This window comes from Perca fluviatilis, chromosome 5, assembly GCF_010015445.1.
Source record: "Perca fluviatilis chromosome 5, GENO_Pfluv_1.0, whole genome shotgun sequence".
NCBI classification, from domain to species: Eukaryota; Metazoa; Chordata; class Actinopteri; order Perciformes; family Percidae; genus Perca; species Perca fluviatilis.
Genome location: NC_053116.1, coordinates 8,428,535 through 8,448,390, shown reverse-complemented (window position 1 = coordinate 8,448,390; position 19,856 = coordinate 8,428,535). Strand labels below are relative to the sequence as shown.

Below are 19,856 nucleotides of genomic sequence, written 5' to 3'. Positions count from 1 at the left end.
TAAAAGTATGAACTAAATACCAAATCTATAGCCTTTGTCATAATCTCCCGATGAGAAACGGGTATCTCTCTCTCCCGCGCCTGCTGCGCTGTGGCTGTGTGTGTGCGTGTGTGCATTACATTTCGTCCTATATTCGAAATGTAAACAGTTTATTTCTCGCCTAAAACGTTCTCAGAAGTGAATTTAGTGATGAATAAATTGGAGAAAATGGTTAAAATTGTCCTGTTGTTGGTCTGTCTCATTGACATATATAAAAGGTCTGTGTATGTACTGGAAACATCAATGGTTGAGGCATGTGTGCATCACTTAAAAGTGTCCCCTGGAAACACTTCCGTTGTGTTGTGGTGTATTTGCATGCTGCGCTTTTATGTTGCGTTGGCTGTGTTTAATATTTTCGGTTGCTTGCTGTTTAGGCTTTGGCGTGTTGTGTTTTAGTTATGTGGCTGCTTTGTATTAGTTTAGTGCGTTGTGTTTTAGTTGCGCGCGTTGTCTTTTAGTTGCGTGCTGTGTTTTATTTTTTTTGCGTTGTCTTTTAGTTGGCGCGTCTGTGTTTTAGTTGGCGTGGCTGTTTTATTTGCGTGCTGTGTTTTAGTTGTATTTTTGCGTGCTGTCTTTTAGTTGTGTGCTGTGTTTTATTTGCGTGCGTGTTTTGCTTTTAGTTGCGGTCGGTGTTTTTATGGCGTTCGCTTTGTCTTTTAGTTGCGCGTGCTTTTCGTGTTTTAGTTGCGTGCTGTTTTATTTAGCGTGCTGTGTTTTATTTATGCGTTGTTTTATTTATGCGTGCTGTGTTTTATTTGGCGTGTTTTTCTTTTAGTTGTGCTTGTTTTTTATTTGCGGCGTTGTTCTTTAAGTTGTGCGCGTTGTGTTTTTATTATTTTGCGTGCTTGTTTGTTTTTTTATTTGCGTGCTGTGTTTTATTTTGTCGCGGCGCTTGTCTTTTAGTTGCGTGCTGTGTTTTATTTGCGTGCGTTTTCTTTTAGTTGTGTGCTGTGTTTTATTTGCGTGCGTTTTCTTTTAGTTATGTGTGCTGTGTTTTATTTGCGTGCGTTTTCTTTTAGTTGCGTGCTGTGGCCTCTCAGGGCCACCATATTACGAAAGTTGATCTAAAAAAAAAGAAAAAAAAGGACCACAAGGCGACATTAAAGAACGGCTTGTGTATTGCTAAGACCACAGGGTCAAAATTAAATGATTTATTAAAAATGTATTAACAATAACTTATAACAATAATTATTTCAGGCTGCGTCTGTGTTCTTCAGACAACGGCAGCTACAGTCTGGTGTTAGAGTCCTCTCCAGTGAAATACAGACACACTTTTACACCGTTTAGCTGTCAGCATTTTAACCGTGTTTACTCCAGATGCTAGCTAACGGTAGGCTAACGTTACCTGCTGTCGAGTGTTGTGTTATCTAGCGTCCCGTGCAGCAATGTTTCAGTTCCCTCTAACGCCATTTTCGGAGCATCAGAGAGAAGCGCAGTAGTTTAAGTGGCACTTAATGAGGCACCGAAATCCGCGTTGCTATTCTGTCCGGTAGATACCAGTCGTAAAGGCACCGGGACGTATAGAGAGCCGAAGTCACGCCCCTTCCGGTGGACCTCATGGGACCTTAACTCAGAAAAAATATGAACGGTAATGAACAGGGAGAAGCAAATTATTTTTTGATCCCGTTTGAATTGAGCCATGGATTACAAATATGATGTTCGTCAATTTAAAAGATAATTTTTCAACCGAAGAAAGTCTTAGTTAGCCGTAGGTTTGTCACATGACCACTTAGTTTTGTGTGAAACTGCTCAGTGGACTACATCTCCCGTCTCACACAATCTACCTCACCTAGCTTGATGCTTGGCTTGCTCGCTAGCTAGCTAGCTTAGCTCTGTTAAACAACACATGTAACGTTATCTTAACTGCTGGGTTTTATCCAGTGAAGTGTTTTCAGCAGATAAGCAAAAGAACAGGCGAGATCCTCTGCTCATTAGAATAACGTTACATCCTGGTACAAGACAACACAGACATCGTTGCTTCAGCGAGACGTCATCCATAAGACATTGAAGTGTGTAATCTTTCTAATTAACGTATTTTCACAGTCTTATACTTCAACAGTTTAACAATAAACGGAGACTTTCTTCGGTTGAAAAATAATGTTTTAAATTGACGAACATCATATTTGTAATCCATGGCTCAATTCAAACGGGATCAAAAAATAATTATTATCTCTCCATTGACTCTTGTTCATATTTTTTCCAAATTAAGGTCCCATGGACTGGAAGTAGAATGGCGGGACTTCGGCTCTCTATTAGCTCCGGGTCTGTGCAGGTGCGATGGATTGCGTATAAACCAATAGGGTGTCGGAATCTCATCCAACCACAATCAAATTCACTCTATCCGGATGGCGTGATTTATCTGGATAGTTTTTTTTGTGTGTGTGTGTTTTTTTGAACGATGACAAGCCGGAATGAAAACAAGCTGAACTGAAATAGGAGTAACGAGGCTATTTTTAAAATGTAAGGAGTAGAAAGTATAGATAATTGTGTGAAAATGTAAGGAGTAGAAGTAAAAAGTCTGCTGTAAAATAATTACTCCAGTAAAGTATAGATACCCAAAATTTCTACTTAAGTAAGGTAATGAAGTATTTGTACTTCGTTACTTGACACCTCTGGTAATATTACAGGAACTGTTTATTATAATCCTATCGAATTTAAAATCCTCCTCCTGACTTACAAAGCTCTAAATGGTCAAGCACCATCATACCTAGAAGAGCTCTTAGTGCCTTATTGTCCCACTAGGGCACTGCGCTCCCGGAATGCGGGGCTACTCGTGTTTCCTAGAGTCTCTGGAAGTAGACTGGGGGCCAGGGCCTTCAGCTATCAGGCTCCGCTTCTGTGGAACCAGCTTCCAGTCTGGGTTCGAGGGGCAGACACCGTCGCCACATTCAAGAGTAAACTGAAAACCCTCCTCTTTGAAAAAGCTTATAGTTAGGGAGTGAGGAGTTGCAGCGTCCACCTAACCCGGCCCACCTGCTTCTCCTCGTAGTTAGTTATGCTATTACAATTCTAGACTGCAGGGGAGGCTGTTTCCTTCCTATGCTCTCTCTTCTCTACTTGTTACTTCTGTATGCATCCTGTCCCAGAATTGCTTGTTACTAATCTAGCTCTGGGGAGTTTACTCCCCGGAGTCCTTATGTTTCTTCTTCGCAGAGCTATGCTCTGTGATTCTCTGCAAATCCCGGCCGCATCCTGCTGCATCCTGCTGCATCCTACTGCATCCTGCTGCATCCTGCTGCATCCTGCTGCATCCGCTGCATCCGCCGCATCCACCCATGCTCTGCAGCGCCACGTTACATCCCGCAACGCCCTGCTGTGATGTTCCTATGCACAGAGTAGTCAGGATCCGGTATAGGGGACTGCACTACTCAGTATGACACGATGTGCCCTGCTATGACATGAACTTCCACGATAACCTTCGACGTCACTGTGACCTTTAATGTGACTATTATCGCCACTGTTCATCACACCCCCAACCGGCCCGTCAGACACCGCCTACCAAGAGTCTGGGTCTGCCGAGGTTTCTTCCTAAAAGGGAGTTTTTCCTCGCCACTGTCGCGATAGCCACTGCTAATGCTTGCTCTTGATGGAATTACTGTAATTGTTGGGGTTTTGGAAAGTGTCTCGAGATAACTTTTGTTATGATTTGATACTATAAATAAAATTGAATTGAATTGAATTGAAATTGAATTATTGTGATATCCTATTGTAAAAAAAAATATTTGAAAGAAATAAAGCTATTGCAATGCCCTCATCCCCAGCAGTAGATCATTTTGTCCACAAGATGTCAGGATTACTCATCTGGAGTGACTGGGGCACAGTGCATGCCTATGTGCAGAATTGTACAGACATCAAAAACAAAAAGCCATTAATAGTAATACTAATCATTCATTTGGCTTAATGTGTTTTATGGTATACCAAAAATGACTTCTGTGGTGCTGTGCATTTCTGTAAGCATAACATTTAACAGCTCATTTACAAAAGGAAGAAACACACTGCACAGTAGTTATTGATGAATGAAGTGAAATGTTGGGAAAAGCTCTAGCATGACTATAGAAATCTGTGAATACTAATATGAAAAAATATAAATCAAAAAACACAAAAATCATTGAGAGTAAAAAATGCAAGACATATGTAAGGTATTGAGACATGTTTCACTATACATAAGAGACATCCGTCCAGAATTATTTACAACAAAACAGAAAATAAAGAAAGAAGTGCAATGTCGCAAGACTACAAAAACACAAAAACAAAACTGTACAAGCAAAGAGTTGCACTGCATCACGTCAGAAAACATTATCTGTCAACACAAGGGTTGGAGTCATTCTGTGGCAGAACTTTCTATCAAACAAACACATTTTTAAGACATTGACATTTGCTCTTAAAGACATGTTGCTGGTAAGCAATGTAAATATGTCTTTAAAAAATATCTTTATGACCAAATTAACATTATGGCCAACTGTCCTCAATTCACAACTTGGGTCTTTTAGGTGAAAAAACTGTATTTGAATTACAATAAATAATTTTCTTCGCCCAAATACGGTAATGCAGAATTACACAAATTTAATTGGCCCATTTGGTGATGATCCCAACCTAAATTCTGAACTCCATAATGAACCATGATTTTATTGTATCCGGTGTCGACTACTGGATAGTTTTGTTAAGGAGCCTCAGCATATTTTCTCTTTTGCAACTAATAATAGTCCAAAACTCAGCAGCAATGCTTTTAACAAAAACTAAATATAAACCACACATGACACCAGCTTTGGTGACTCTCTATTGGCTCCCTGTCATTTTGAGGATTGATTTTAAAATGCCACTTTTGGCATACAACTGGCATTACATGATCAGGCACCTTTGTACTTAAAGGGTTTGCTGTGGCCTCTGACCGCTAGGAGGGAAAGTCTCAGAGGGAAAATCAGTGCACATCTTTCTTAAAAAACACTTGTGATTGTACCTTTTTCTTTTAGGGGTTATAAACTTATTTCTCCTTGTTTTTTGTTTTTTGTGTAGGAGTATAAAGGAGTTGTGAATAAGTGCAGTTTGAGATTGTACATGTGTGAAGATCGACGTTCATCCCAAATCAATCACAGTTTTTATCGACAATTGTCATTTTGTCTTCCAAGGCACATTGATCAGAGGAAGTCTGTGTGATACGAATCAGTGAAGTCTTACTGTTCGGGGTCATCAGGGCCTGTATCCCCACAGAGCAGGGTTACTGTAAGGTGAGTAGGGGCAGTTGTTGTGACAAACACATGAGTGGATCATCATCACAGCTCGCTGCAGCAGTCTGCCTGTGGGGCAGCGGAAGGTCACCTCAGCCGTGGTGCTCTGATAAGGCGTGCAGCAGCGGGAGTCAGTGCACTGTCCGCAGTAACGCAGCTGGTAGGCCCGGGTGCTGTAGCAGCCCTGGTGAACCAGCCGAATGGGCCCTGGTGACGTGTAGCTAGCCCTGCACCGTCCCTGCTGTCCCCACTAGGAAAACAGCATGTATACACAAAAACTTAACAAAAAAACTTCACAGGGTACCTTTCAAATGGTACCTTTGTGCATAGTAGCTCTGCATTGGAGAAATATTTGAAATTCACCCTGATCACAATAAGCATATACTCACACTTACCTTTTGTTTGTAATTAGCCATGCAGAAAATTGATCAGATTTTTAGCTATTTGTTCCCAGAAATTATAGTTCCAGCTTTAATTGTCTCCAAACTCAGCACATAACACCAGAATCATCTTTTTGTGATTTGGGTGAACTTACCATAGGGTATTTTTTATTTTTTTTTATCTGGACTGTATTTTCCTATGTTTTTGTGTCTACTGTAAGTGACTGATGTGAACAACATTCGGCAGCGGCAAAACAAGCTATAATGTAATTTAAGTCCACAAAAAGTGCTTGTTTTGTCACTGACATGCTCAGATTATTGTTCTAAGTGTCTGACAACAATATGAAAGGATCCCTACAGAGGTAGATCCTTTTTGTTTAACATGAAACTGCCCAGAAATCACTATCACAAATAAATGGAGTCTGGTGGGTTCGGTGATTCTGGTAAAACAAAAAGGATCTTACTCTTAACAAAAAAGTCTATCTCTGTAGGAATCCTTTCCAAAATGTTGTTAGACAAGTAGAATAATAATCTGACAAAAACAGCTCTTTTAGTGGACGGACTAGATCGAAGATGTACATTTGTCCTAAAGGATTGCATTGCAGTCCGGTTTGCGGGTGCCGGTTACAGCATTCTTGCTCAATGCTGGACCAATTTCAAAGTAAGGTTAAAAACCTCCAGGTTAAAAAAAACAACAAAATACCCTTTAAGCCATCAATGGAAGCAAATGGGATGTATAAAGAAATAGACACAGAACATACAGGCAGTAGACATAAACAAAAGCTCACCATGGGTTTCCTTGGGATGGGCTGAACTGTATGGCAAGGCCGCACTTTACAAAGTCGAGTTTCCATTTGCAGCTTGCAGGCTGGGTTCTGGTTAGAAACCCGTGTGGAGACCCCAGCCCCGCAGCTCTGGGAACAGGCGCTCCACTGGGTGCTCTGTGCCGTACAGGTGGAGGCAGGTGGGACCAGTTTGTTTAAAGGGTGATCCATCGGGAGAGCTGGCCACAGCCTGCCGGGTCTCATGGCTAAAGAAACCAAATAAAACACAGAGAAGCAAATTCAGATCACATCCACAGTTCAAGTTGCAGCATGTACAATAGCAGGTTTTATGCCTAGATTTTTTCACATTTTTGAGAAATTGGCAGCACTAAAAGTATGCTGAATTAATTATTACCAGTTCCTGTTTGGAATGTGTTCATGGATGTCCAGACTAGAGATGTTCCGATACCAGTATCGGAAAAGCCTCCGATACTGCCTAAAATGCTGTTACCGGTATCGGAAAGTACAGGAGTTTATGCACCGATCGGATACCATGTAATTTAGCCCTGAAGAAAATCTACTTTAAAATAGTTGATTTATGTTCTTTTTCCGTTATGACTGACTGTCAAAGTGGATAATAAAAGAAAGTTCTGTGGCATTCATTGTTTGTGTTTGTTCATGTTTCATAAAGAGTTTAACCTGAACCAGGCCGTACAACAATGGTAGCAATCATATCACATCCATACAGTATATCATACAGGGATAGTAGTACACAGCTGTTAAAATATAATACAATGTATGACACACTGGTGTTGGATTGGTACTCAGTATGGGCCGATACACAAGTTCAGGTATCGGAATCGTTATCGGGAAGCAAAAAATGGCATCGAAAACTTAAAAATGTGATGATTTCCAGGCAAGTTCTGGAGCCTCAAAGTTAGAGAATCTTGGCACTAAACTAAACTAGATGCTGATCGAACTCATTCACCTCAGTGACTCACTTCCAGTAACTTTAATGTCTAATCTGATTGTTTTTTTGCTCACAAAAATGTCCAATTCAAAACGAATCCAATGCTTTGGATTTTTGTGAATATAACAAAAATGTTGTTTCCCCCAAGACTAACATGTAGAAGTCATAATAATCAGCTGATCTTCAGGAATGACATTATCAAGGTTTTGTATCCAAGAACAAAATGTTCTATTGCTGCGCTCGTAAGGTTGTTTGACTCCGACAGTGTTTGGAATTCCAGATGTTTTTAGAGTGGCTTCATTTCCCTAACACTCCCTCTCACATACACACACACACACACTGCCCTTTTAATGGAGTAATAGTCTCTATATGACTTCATGTTTAATTGTTACACAGCTGCTGTGGTTGTTATGAAACTAGGAAACTGAGAAAAAAATGTTTTGACTTTTCCAAAGTGAGTTATATTTGGACATTGGGAGTTTTCCTCTGGCCGGACACTCCCCAGTTTAATGCAAAAATGCTCCAGTAAAAACTTCCAGACATGACCACCAGTGACAAACCTCATTAAAATGATGTAATGATAATGTTGCCATATGGACTGATCGTCAATGTATCTGTAGCTGAGAAATCCGGCAATACTGTATATGGAAATACATATGACTCTGGAAAATATCTCGTAAATACCCAGCTCTGATGTCAGGATGAAATTAATTTTGGCAAACGCACTTATTTGCTTTCTTGCAAAGAATTTGGCAAGAAGATCGCTACCGCTCTTATGTCTGCTCATTACGTAAGTAAGTAAAGTTTATTTCTATAGCACATTTAAAAACAGCTCGCGCTGACCAAAGTGCTGTACATAGCGCATTAGCCACAGGGTGATAAAATAAAAAATTTAAATAAATATTAAATTAAATATGAAGCTTACAGCCAGGAGACAGTTAGCTTACATTAGCTTAGCATAAAGACTGGAAACAGGTGGGAACTAATTGTTTTGTTGTTCACTTTGGGTTTTGTACAGCTCAAACATTTTTTTACCTTTGGACAGTACGGACTAGTTATGCTAAACTAAGCTAATCTGCTGCTGGATGTAGCTTCATATTGTAGAGACATGAGCGTTACATCTATCTACTGTGAAGCTTCTACTGTACTCCACTGCTGCTGCTAGTATGAAATCTACTTTATAACATAAATGAAGGCCTGCGCTGGAGGAAGTTGATGGGTTGATTTAACCCTCATAAGTCCCGCCTCCACCTGTAGAGTTTACCTGTGATGGCGTCCTGAATGACTGTGTTCTCCAAGTTTTCACACACCCATTCCTTGCAGCATTTCCCCGGTAGCCGGATATGTTGTGGGTTGGGACAGTCCGGAGTGGGAAGACGGCCATTTAGAGGACAGGCTGGCACACAGCTCACCCCTCCGCCTCTGCAGTGGCAGTAGGTGTCACAGGAGGGCTGAAAGGACTGGCCCTCACGGTAAGTGATGCCGTTGACTTCGCAGCGCAGATCCTCCTGACCTGTGAGGGCACACACAGCACAGATGGCGTCTTAACTTTCTCCACCACACCTGCACCTCGGACTGACGCGGGAAACTTAATCAGGAAGTGAAAGGATTGGATTAGGGTGAAGGGAGAGGGGGGAGGTGGATGGATGCAGAGGGACACAGCAGAGGGAAATGAATGAATGAGAGAGAGAGAGAGAGAGAGAGAGAGAGAGAGAGAGAGAGAGAGAGAGAGAGAGAGAGGTGAGGACACAGGAGCTGCTGTCCCTGCCAATGGTTGTGTAGTTTTATGGGAAAAACAGGCCTCTCCACTGAGTAACTGCTGAGTCTGTTCTTCAATCCGTTAAGTGTTGTCTCTGCAATTTATCATGCTGCTCAAAGCACAATCATTAGAGCAAATGTGTCAACAGCAGTCCTGGAAATAGAAGTTGAAAGGTTTTGGAGCTCTGGCAGAGCGCCGCCGCCCGGCAGGCCGTCCCTGAGCTCGGCTGAGCACACTCTAAACATGAAGTGTCTGTTTGTCCCGCTCGTGCAGACCGACTGAGGCTCTATCGCCTCCTCCCCTGTGTGTCCACTTCACTCTGTCCTACCCACCCAAACATGGCTACCCCGGGTTGTTTGCTTGTTAGAAGAGGCACTCACTGACACACTCCCCGGGGTCTCCGGGGAAGCTGGCGCTGTAGTCGCACTGCAGTCCTCTCTGGCTGTCGCAGGGAACCAGCTCGGTGCAGGGCTCGCCCCGCTGCCGGGCACACACCTGGCAGCAGCGGCAGCCATCCAGCACCAGCGGGACTCCTGAGGGACACTGGGGCACAGAAGTGGGGCAAAGGCAGGGCCTGTCACACAGCTGGCACAGCACCTGCAGGGACAACACACATGGGAACGGAGAACATCATTAGCATCATACCAATTCTCATAATCATCAGCTGAATCATTATCCTCATGAGTAAGGAAAATATTATTGGTATCCGACACAGTCAGGCAGGCCAAACCACTGTTTCCAATTACATGTCTCTGGCGGAGCCAAAACACAGGCGAAATCTGGAGCCCAGTTTCACCTAACCAGAGCAGGTTTTGTTGCTTCATGACACTGTATAGAAATACAGACCGAATTCAGACTCGACAATATAATGCTGCTGTATTGTAATTTTACAAGCACACACTGCAAGAACATTACACATTATTTCTTTACTGTTAATCAGCTTTCAACCAGAGAGCAGGATGATAATGTGGAAGAGAAACATTTTTGATTATTTTGATATTTCTCACTCTTTTGATTCGGTTTTCAAGCACAAATACCAACAATGATCTACTTCCCTTCTCAAATGTGAGGATTTGTCTTGTGTGATCATAAACTAGAATATCTTTTTGGTTTTGTGACGACTAGTCGGACTAAACAAGCAACTTTATGATATCACCTTGGGGTGTAGTAAACTGTGATGGGAATGTTTCACTATTTTCTGACATTTGATAGGCCAAACAACTAATCAAATAATCAGGATAATAATGAACAGGTATTAAAAAGCTACAGTTAACAAGTTAGAATTGTTATGGTCCTACTTGTCTTATCATATTTCCATATGTCGTACACTGTGACCTTATTTCTGTCCAGACAGGACAACTATCATCCCTCTTTTCTTCATTTCAAAACAGGGTAGACAATCAGATGTTCCTCCACACATAAAACAAATAAAATAACTATAATAAGTTATGGATAAATGATCACACTAAGACTTTCCTGCACAGAAATGTTCTTTGAAAGTGAGCCTAGAAAAATCACACATCTTTCAAACCTAGGGTCACAGACACACACACACACACACACACACACACACACACACACACACACACACACACACACACACACACACACACACACACACACACACACACACACACACACACACTAATCTAATTCAGAACCAACTACTGTAAGGAAGCAGGAACAGGCCTCACCTGTGTAGCCACACACAGCAGTCCAGCCAGAGCTATCACACAGTCGCACAGCAGTCGGTCCATGGGGGCTTGTGTTCGTTGCTGATGGAGCTCCGTCTGTCTCACTAACCTGTGTGACGCTGTTTGCTAACTGCTCATTCTTGCGCCTGCTGACATTTATAAAGTCTGGACTCTGATGTCACAGTCTGACTACCGTGTAAACAGCCGCTGGACCGGCATCAGAAATGTTTCACATTCCTCCTCCCTGCTGCCCATTTCCACTTCCAGACACACACACACACACACACACCTCCACCCCCAAGTCTTTCCCCTCGTTTTCCTCTCCTCCCTCTCTTTCCAGTCTTGTGGCGCTCTAAGTTTACACAGCTTCACACGAGCTGAGGGGAGAAAAATACATTAGGCCAGTTGTCTACAAGTCAAACAACCTCCGGGGCTTTTGTGGTGACGATTCCTGATTTAAGTTGACGAGATTTTTATCTTGCTGATGTTTTTACAAGCTGCCGCTCCACTGTATGGTGAGTCAGATATAGTAGATGAACTTTTCAAAGGACAGATATAGAGCAGATATTTCCACTATTTCATTTTTTCATCCCCAAACCTAAAATACTCCCTAAAGTCCCCAGTGTGTAACTTCAGCCAGACTTCAAAGAGATGAAATCCTTCTCTTACCCTCTGGTTTACATGGTGTAAGGGCAGCATGCCTGAGGTTAGCTTGAACTTGAATCATCGCAATGTCTCTTCTATTGTGAGAAAAGCTTTCCTCTGAAGAGAATTTAAACAGGACACATCTTGCTCAACAGTGTGGTTCCGGAAGGAAAAATCACATTCATTTTCTCCGTAAGGATTTCAGATGATTATCAGCCAAAATGTCTAAACCCTCCGAGGTAGACTGACCACGAGCTATGAGGTTGTAAACAGAAAGTTTCTGCTCCTGTAGAAGCTAGAAGTCCGTATGAAATAAACCTTTTTATATGCATTTTATTTCTTAAGAAGAAATACTACACAACAAACAATCCTAAAAGCATAACGCGACATTTCTGATTTGTAGAACTCGCTGTTACCATGCGAATGTTTACCGTACCCGCTGGCGATATTACCAAAGCCCGTCTACGGAAAGCCTTTTCACTCCCTATTTAGCCCCATTGTACCGAATTTGGTTGCAGTTCCACCAGAGTTCCACTGGGGGTGATCACGAGTGAGTGCAAAATGAATGGGACTCTATGGAGCTAGACAGCTAAATTTGTCTCTTTCGCCTGATTGTTGTTGAAAAATCTCAGATTTGATTGTAGTTTCTGCAAGTTCAACGTGGATCATAGGTTGAAAGTTGAATGAACAAGTACTTATGTCCTTTCAATTTCTTACAGGTTGAGTCGTTATAACACGTCCATAACACGCTAGCATTCTGCTAATGAATGCTGATTGGTCAGTGAAGGAGTGATTACGACCAGAGATCCCGCTTGATGGCATCTGAAGCGGAACCAGAATGTCAGAGTGAATATTTCGGCGTGGTCTTTAAAACATTAGCAAACCTCTTTCTAGCACGTGTATTAACAGGGAGAGCCTACCTGTCAGCTGTGTGATCGATGCCTCGAGAGAAAAAAGGAAGTGACTCAGTCAGCTTGTCGTAAAGCAGTATCTCTGGCCGTACGATGTGTATGACGTCATTGACATTTTAAAAGGCTTTTTAGAACAAAAAAGCGACTTAGAAAAAATCTAACACCCAGCATTGTGTATTTTCTTTGCCTCCCCTTTCGAATGCAACATTCAAATTACTAGACAAAAAATTATATCATATTATATCCATTCATTCTGCACTGGCCCATGAGCGCCCTATAGGGGACCCAGAGTGGAACTGCAACCAGTTTAGAAGCCAGAAGTATCGAGAGAGTGAAACGTCTTCCCTTATTAGAAATTCTTTGATATTACGATTTCCACTATGACCCCCCCTTCAATAGCATTTATTGACCAGGCGTCCATGCTTACGCAAGGTAACGTAACCCCATTTGTTCAGGTCCTAACCCCAACCAATCGAGCTGCTTCGTAGGGCACGTCTTGACGTGGCCATAGTGGGATTTGTAATTTTGCCAGCCGGCGGCTCCAGCCTGCGCCCTCTGACCTCTATAACCCGCCCCTCTACATTTACAATGACGGGTAATTGGGCTTATTGGGCTTATTGGGCTTACGATTATGACAACAAATACAAAGAAATGTCATGACAGAAAACATTATAGTGTAAAACGTAAACCTTGAGATAACCACATTGCTTTTTACAGTAAAGTTTTAACATTTTCAATAACCTCCATCTGTGATTTGTGCCATAGGCACACCAGCAGAGTTAGTTGGAGGCGGACGGCTGAACATCTGACGAACTTGCTGGAGCAGCTGTCTGAGCTGAGCAGGAATATCTTCATTTCCATGGAGGTAAACCAGAGGGTTGAGAGCACTGTTCAGACACACAAGGCCACGACTTATCTGAGGAGCAATGTAGACTCCATTAGACCATTTACGACATATCTTCTGTTTTTGCAGAACTCTTGACCAGAGGTTGAGGTTCTTCAGTACATGATAGGGGATGTAACAAACAGAGAAGAGAAGAATCACGATGAACAACAACTTCAGTACCTTGTCAGTGGTATTTGTGCTGCAGAGAACGACAATCACATGTCCATAGCAGCCCAGTGTGATGAGCAATGGGATACAAAACCCATTGACTGTCCATCCAAGGCTGTATTTCAGGTAATCATCCACATAGATGTTAGAGGTGGTATCGAAGCATTTCTCAGTGTTGTTTCCAAATGTTTTGCTGTAGAACATGTCCGGAAGACTTTGAACGCTGACTAAAAACCAAACCATGACTGAGATCCGCACAGAGTGAGTCAGAGTTAATCTTCCTATCAATCTCACTGGATGGACAATAGCCAGGTACCTGTACACACTTATACAAGTAAGGAACCCGATACTGCCATATAAATTCAGGTTGAAGCAGAATCTTGTTATCTTGCAGAATGCGTCTCCAAAGATCCACTTGCTCTCCATAAAGTAGTACGCCACCAAAAAGGGGAGTGTGAGCAGGTACAGAATATCAGCAAGTCCGAGGTTGAGAACAAAAACATTGATGATCTTTAGTTTCTTCCAGTTGTGCAGCAAAGACTTCAATCCCCATCCATTAGCTACCAGACCAATGATGAAGACTAAGATGTAAACAGGAGGCAGGAATCTGCCTGTAAAGTCAAATATGATACTTTGACAAGATGCGTTCGTCATTGTCTTCTGGACAGTTAGTACAGCTCCTTCTCTTACTGGGTGTGAGATAGAATAGATAGAAACAGATACAAAGCATCTGTGGTTCAGAGAATATTTCCTGTTCTATGACTCACCCTTGACATATGTTTGAGTTCCTGCACTTGCTGGTATCCAGGAAACAACACGGGTTGGCTGGTTTGTCCGATTCTTTTTTATTGAAAATATAAAATTAAAAGTCATCTAAGGGAATCCATGCTGAGCCCAAATAACAGCTTACACTACAATTACAGGTTTATATGTGCTTGTGCTGCCTTACATGTAGTTTTATGGTCATGATTAATCTCATAGCTGGTTGGCTTGGTTCCAGGCTTAAAACTCTTTATAAAAGCATTTAATGAAACATTAATGGAGATATTGAGCTCTATTAGACACACAACAGAGCTGAGCTGCTTCATTACTAAACAGTTAGTGCAGAGGCAGCAGTGCTAACAACGTGACTGAAGCAGTTCAGGATACACAGTGTAAGTTTTAAACAGCCATCTTTGTTTGCATGTATGTTGTGTCTGAGACTGTCCCAGAACACTCTACAGCCATGCTAGCAGCTTTGTGAGGGAGTACTAAGGCACAGCCAGGGGCGTTTCTAGGACTTGAGGAGGTTCGGGGCTTAGCCTGGACCCATTTAACTTAACTAAATGCAATGCAAAACGGGGATTGTTCTTGCCCAGCTTGTTCATAGCCAGTGCTTGTTTATTTTAGCTGCCCATCTACAAAGATGTTAGTTAAAAAGCACCAACATCTGGCCTAATCATAACTGGCCTGGCAACCCAAAGGCCAAGGTTTTGCATCCAGATCTGTGTGATAACTTATGATGTTGGGGGTCAGGGGGTCAGCCCCCCGCCAGAAAATTTTGAGTGTAAAACACTTAATTTCCTGCATTGTGCTGAATTTTTATGCCCCTATTTCTATCTTTTTCTGAATCAATGTATATGCTGGAAATATCTTTATGTAAAGGGAAACAGATCACAATCCAAATATAAAAGCATAATGGAATATTTTGCAGGCATTCTGTATTGCTTTCAACTATTTATTCTCCTGTAGATCAACTTTTCAAATTTTATCTGAGTCAGCACACATGTATAGGCATAATTTACTCCCTCTTTTGCATCTTTTGTTGGGGATGTAATCTCCTTAAATGTGCATATGACAAGTATTCACCTCAATGATAAATTAATTCATTTTATTGCATTAATAAACCCCTGGACTGTAATATTTCAGATGTGTTTGAGCAAGATTTCTGCTCATGTTGAAGAACTTTGTGCACATTCAAAATATAACTCATCTTATCTGTGTTCTCTGAGATTTGGAGGAGTCATGATATTTTGATAAAAAAAATAAAGTTATAATAGGCCATTATTAGAATAAAATCACTATATTTCAGAAAATAATCCACCTGCTCCATCAGTCTGCAGCGCATTACGTGATTGCTCTGCTGATACGGTACATCTCAGACCTTCAGTGGTCTCTGTGTCTGTCAGAAGTTCTGAGATCTACCTGAATGAGACGAAGTTTAGGGAAGTGGCTGTATGCTGCTTTACATCAGAGGTCGAAAACCGAAACTACGGCAGAAATATACAGAGCACAAACACGACACATCTGCCGCAGCACGTCCACAGCAGAGTGCGTCAATTATAAGTTTTTGCACAGACCACGGAAGCCACACTGCTCATCTCTATTTTTACAGCGAGACTGGAAACTAAAGCGTCACACGGGTCTGCTTCAGAGCTCCGTGTGTTTGAGTCTGAACCATAGAGTGTAAATGTCACGTCACAGGAACTTCAAACAAAATCATTAGTATTGCGCTCCTAAACTGTGTGTTAATGGCATAAAGCTTTAGACTGATTTGGCTATGATTCCTCCGAAAATTACACCTTTCACAGCTTTCCTTACGTAGAGACAGTTGCTAGCAACAAAAACAACACGTTGGTCAGACCCCGCATGTTGCTGCCCGTTCTATTTCGCCTTAATATACTGGACAAAAAGAAAAGTCAGGGGTTCACCAAAGTTATTACTATTCATCCTGAGAGGGGACATGAATGTACCATATTGCATGGTAATCTATCCAGTGGTTGTGGAGACATTTCAATCAAAACCACAAATATCAAGGGGAGAGGAAAGGTGAGAGGAAAGGTGAGAGGATCACCAAAGTCACTGAGATACATCCTCTGGGGACCATGACTTTCTGTACCAACTTTTACTCTAATCCATCCAAATAAATGTTGAGATGTTCCACTGGATAAGTGACATTTCTAAACTGCTAGATAAAAAGTCAGAGGATCACCAAAGTCATATGGAGTCATCCTCTGGGTACCATGAATGTCTGTACCAAATTTCATGGCAATCTATCCAATAATTGTTAATACATTTCAGTCTGAATCAAACTGATGGAATGAAAGACAGACATTGCCATCCCTAGATCAGCTTGTGTTGCACAACTACGTACATGTCATGCAACATGTTACAAGGAAGCCACAATATGCCTGAATCTAAACACCATAGCAAAAGGACCACAAGTCACTGAAACAGTAAGTTAGCCATTCATCGTTAAGGGATTCAGTCAAGATTCCTGAATATCAACATCAGCCATTTCTCACAGAGCTGGGTGGGCAGCAAAGACATCCAGCGATGAGTTATAAATAGAAGGAGACAGACAGAAAGATAGAGAAGAGGAAAGTATGTGTGTCCGGGCCCCAGGCAGGTGGGCTCCATGTGGCCAGCCAGTGTAGATGTACTGCAAGGCCTCAGCTTTCTCTGAAAACTAGAATGTCCTGGCCATGTGTTTTCCATGCTCTCCAAGAATGACTGAGACTGGAAGGATTGCAATGTAATGGCTATACTAAAACATAGCACTAGGAAGAATATCTCAAACTATTGTATATAAATACAGTTCACTTGGACTATTGTTTTGTATGAAAAAGCCTCTCTCTGTGCTTAAGATTCTAAATGCAAGCTTGAATGATCCTAAGTATACTTGGTAGGACACATTTTATGAATATACTGTTAGTGTAGCTTCATTTTGCATTATGCATCATGCTAAAAAGATGTAGCAAAGTCATAACATGAATGTGAAGTCATACAGTATTTGCCAATTTCAACCAAGAGTGGCAGAGAACACATTTTTCCAGAGCACACAGATGTTGGAGAGCTCCCAGACAGTAAAGTATCACTCTCACTGACAGTGGACACGTTTGAAGAAACCCCCAAAATCCTGTACAATGACCCCTATTCAGTTTGAGCGAATATTGTTTTGGTATGTGATGGTATGTAGGAAAAGCCCATTGGATTCCTTGTTGATTTGTGAATGCAAAAACTGCAGGGCAAAGTAATAAAAATATTATCTGTCCTGTAAATGTTAGAAAAGAATGCATTGATCTAAAGGAAAATCACTCTACCAAATCTGTCACTGCGGAACAAAAATGTCTAACACATGTTCAGAAAAGTTGTCCAACAACCTAAAATATCTCAGACTGGAAGCAGAACAAAATACAGTGTAGACTCAGACTGCTGTAATGATACTCAGAGGTGACACTGTGCTACAGGTATGCAGGGCTGAAATCACATTTACAGATGTCAAACCTTGCTGTTCTGTTTTGTCAAAACATAACGTACAATTGTAAAGATTAGTTTCACTGTGAAATTAGACAGTAGTGCTGATTGAATATCCAGTGTCTGTCTGTCCGCCACTTTGGTCCAGACTGAAATATCTCAGTAACTATTGGATGGATTGCATTCATGGTCCCCAGAGGATGTATGCTTCTGACTTTTCCTACTGACCCTGACTTATCCTCTAGCGTCACCATGGGGTTGAGAATTTGTGGGTTTTTTGTGTCATATGTCTCGACAACTATTGAATAGATTGCCATTGACACTTGGTTCAGATATTCATGTTCCCCTCAGGAAAGATTTAAGTTAGGTAATCCTGACTTTCCATCAGGTCAAATGGTTAATTTGCCCAATACTTTGGTTTGCGACAAAATAACTGCAAAACTAATGATATTCCCAGCAGCCTCAGCTATACTTTGTTTGTTTAGTTGTAATTAATGGCAAAACTAACATGGTAAACGTTATACCTGCTAAATATCATTATCTTAGCATTTTCATTGTGAGCATTTTAGCATGCTGGCATTAGTATCTGTTTATGATGTATGTGTATGTTTTGTGTGATGTCTTAAGCTACTGGGACCTTGAATTTCCCCTTGGGGATCAATAAAGTATCAATCTATCTAGTATCTATCTATCTATTTAGCTCAACGTAGAGCCTCACAGAGCTTCTAGCATGGCTTTAAGCTCTTATTAAGTATTCAGACAGAATGCAAAGTTTCTGTGAATCTGAAGTTGAACACAAACACTACAAGCATAGTTGGTTGCTAGCTAGCTTACAGCTACCAAATATAAATAATGGGACAAATAAATATAAAAAAAATCCAGGTCAAATTTGTGGAAAATTTGCTTTGCTTTCAGTCTGAAAACAGTTTTAGTCTTGTTTCTCACAGGCTGAACAACTGAAATCACAGAAATCAGTGCTGGTATTTGAGAACTGGTTAACATAATAGAAAATTTAATTTAATAGAAAATTAAAATTAAAATTTAAAAAACATTGCAGATTAAATACTCCATATGTTTTTTTATTTGATCTAATTTCTGATTTGATTCAACAAAAGACACTGCTACTACTCTACACATTACACGAGGTTCATGCTTTTTCTGAAAAGTACATTTTTGTACAGTACCCCCAACATCAGCCAACCTTAGCAAACCCAGACAATATTCAAGTTGGCCAGTTTGTGGGTTTGGGTGGTGCCAACTAGCTGTGACTGAGTGTGACTCAGAATAAACAGGCTGTGTGGGCTGTAACAGCCACAAATAATACTCAAATCCTTTCCCAGGACAACATTTGACACATGCATTACATGCAGAGCAGCTCCAAGTGCACTTGGTAATTGGTGTCTGAGGTTTTGGCACCATGTGGTGCTGAAAATTTTCCAGTCTTTGGCAGGTTGGCTGTGCCAGATCTGCAGGTATCCTTTCAGTGAAGAGAGCAGATTAGCTGTGACTGCTGGAACAGTCCGAAACAGCGAAAAGTATGCAAGTGGTCCAGCTTTGCAGCCTTGAGTCAGAAAGCACATGTAAGTTGTAGTCTGGTTATGATGTTGATGTACGGAGTTATACTGACTCATTGTTCCAGTAAGGGATGTGATGATCAGCATCAGTGGATCACCACCACACCCTGCAGAGGTCACAGACAGAGCTGTCCTTATCCATTAAAACATAACAAAAACTCAAACTGCACTGTTTCTGTTTCTCTTCCATCTTCCTTTATGTCTGTCCTTCAACACGCCTCAGCTCAAACAGTTTTCTCTTACAAGGGCATTAGCGAGTTTCTTTCAGTCAGCACTGTAAATATCTTCTTTCATTTACACTGGCTTTGAAATCAAATGGCAGAGGTAAATTACTTCTAATTTGTTAACTAAATATTAACTAGATATTTGGACTTTATGAATCTTGGCAGTAGCCTGAAAAGTGAAGGAAGTGCAGCTTTTAACAAGGGATGAACTTTTAACCAGATGGAAAACTATGAACAATGCACAGAAGGAAAAGCACTCAGCCACTAAGATGGCCATTTCCCTTTGAAATCGCTCTTGTGAAACTGCAGAGGAAATAATACAGGTGCACAGCTGTTATGTGACGTAACATACAACTTAAATTGTCCTGAGTGGTCGAAATA

The 19,856-nt window shown here is 41.3% G+C and overlaps 2 protein-coding genes across 3 annotated transcripts; both read right to left on the bottom strand.

Annotated features, from left to right (window-relative positions):
* Positions 1 to 3,907: 3,907 nt before the first annotated feature.
* Positions 3,908 to 11,014, bottom strand: ccn5 (cellular communication network factor 5). Its single transcript, XM_039801948.1, has 5 exons — positions 10,832 to 11,014; positions 9,518 to 9,734; positions 8,643 to 8,891; positions 6,433 to 6,674; positions 3,908 to 5,514 (listed from the first exon to the last, which is right to left on the bottom strand). Exons 1-5 carry the CDS (start codon positions 10,892 to 10,894, stop codon positions 5,227 to 5,229), a joined length of 1,059 nt encoding a protein of 352 aa, XP_039657882.1. The 5' UTR covers positions 10,895 to 11,014; the 3' UTR covers positions 3,908 to 5,226.
* On the bottom strand, positions 11,007 to 14,498 carry LOC120559876 (P2Y purinoceptor 1-like). Of its 2 annotated transcripts, XM_039801947.1 has the most exons (3): positions 13,454 to 14,498; positions 13,129 to 13,303; positions 11,007 to 11,208 (listed from the first exon to the last, which is right to left on the bottom strand). In XM_039801947.1, the coding sequence occupies exons 1-3, from the start codon at positions 14,093 to 14,095 to the stop codon at positions 11,021 to 11,023; spliced, it is 1,005 nt and encodes a 334-aa protein (XP_039657881.1). In that variant the 5' UTR covers positions 14,096 to 14,498; the 3' UTR covers positions 11,007 to 11,020. The 2 variants fall into 2 exon arrangements, with proteins under 2 accessions (XP_039657881.1, XP_039657880.1); XM_039801946.1 differs by having other exon boundaries at positions 13,129 to 14,498.
* Positions 14,499 to 19,856: the final 5,358 nt, after the last annotated feature.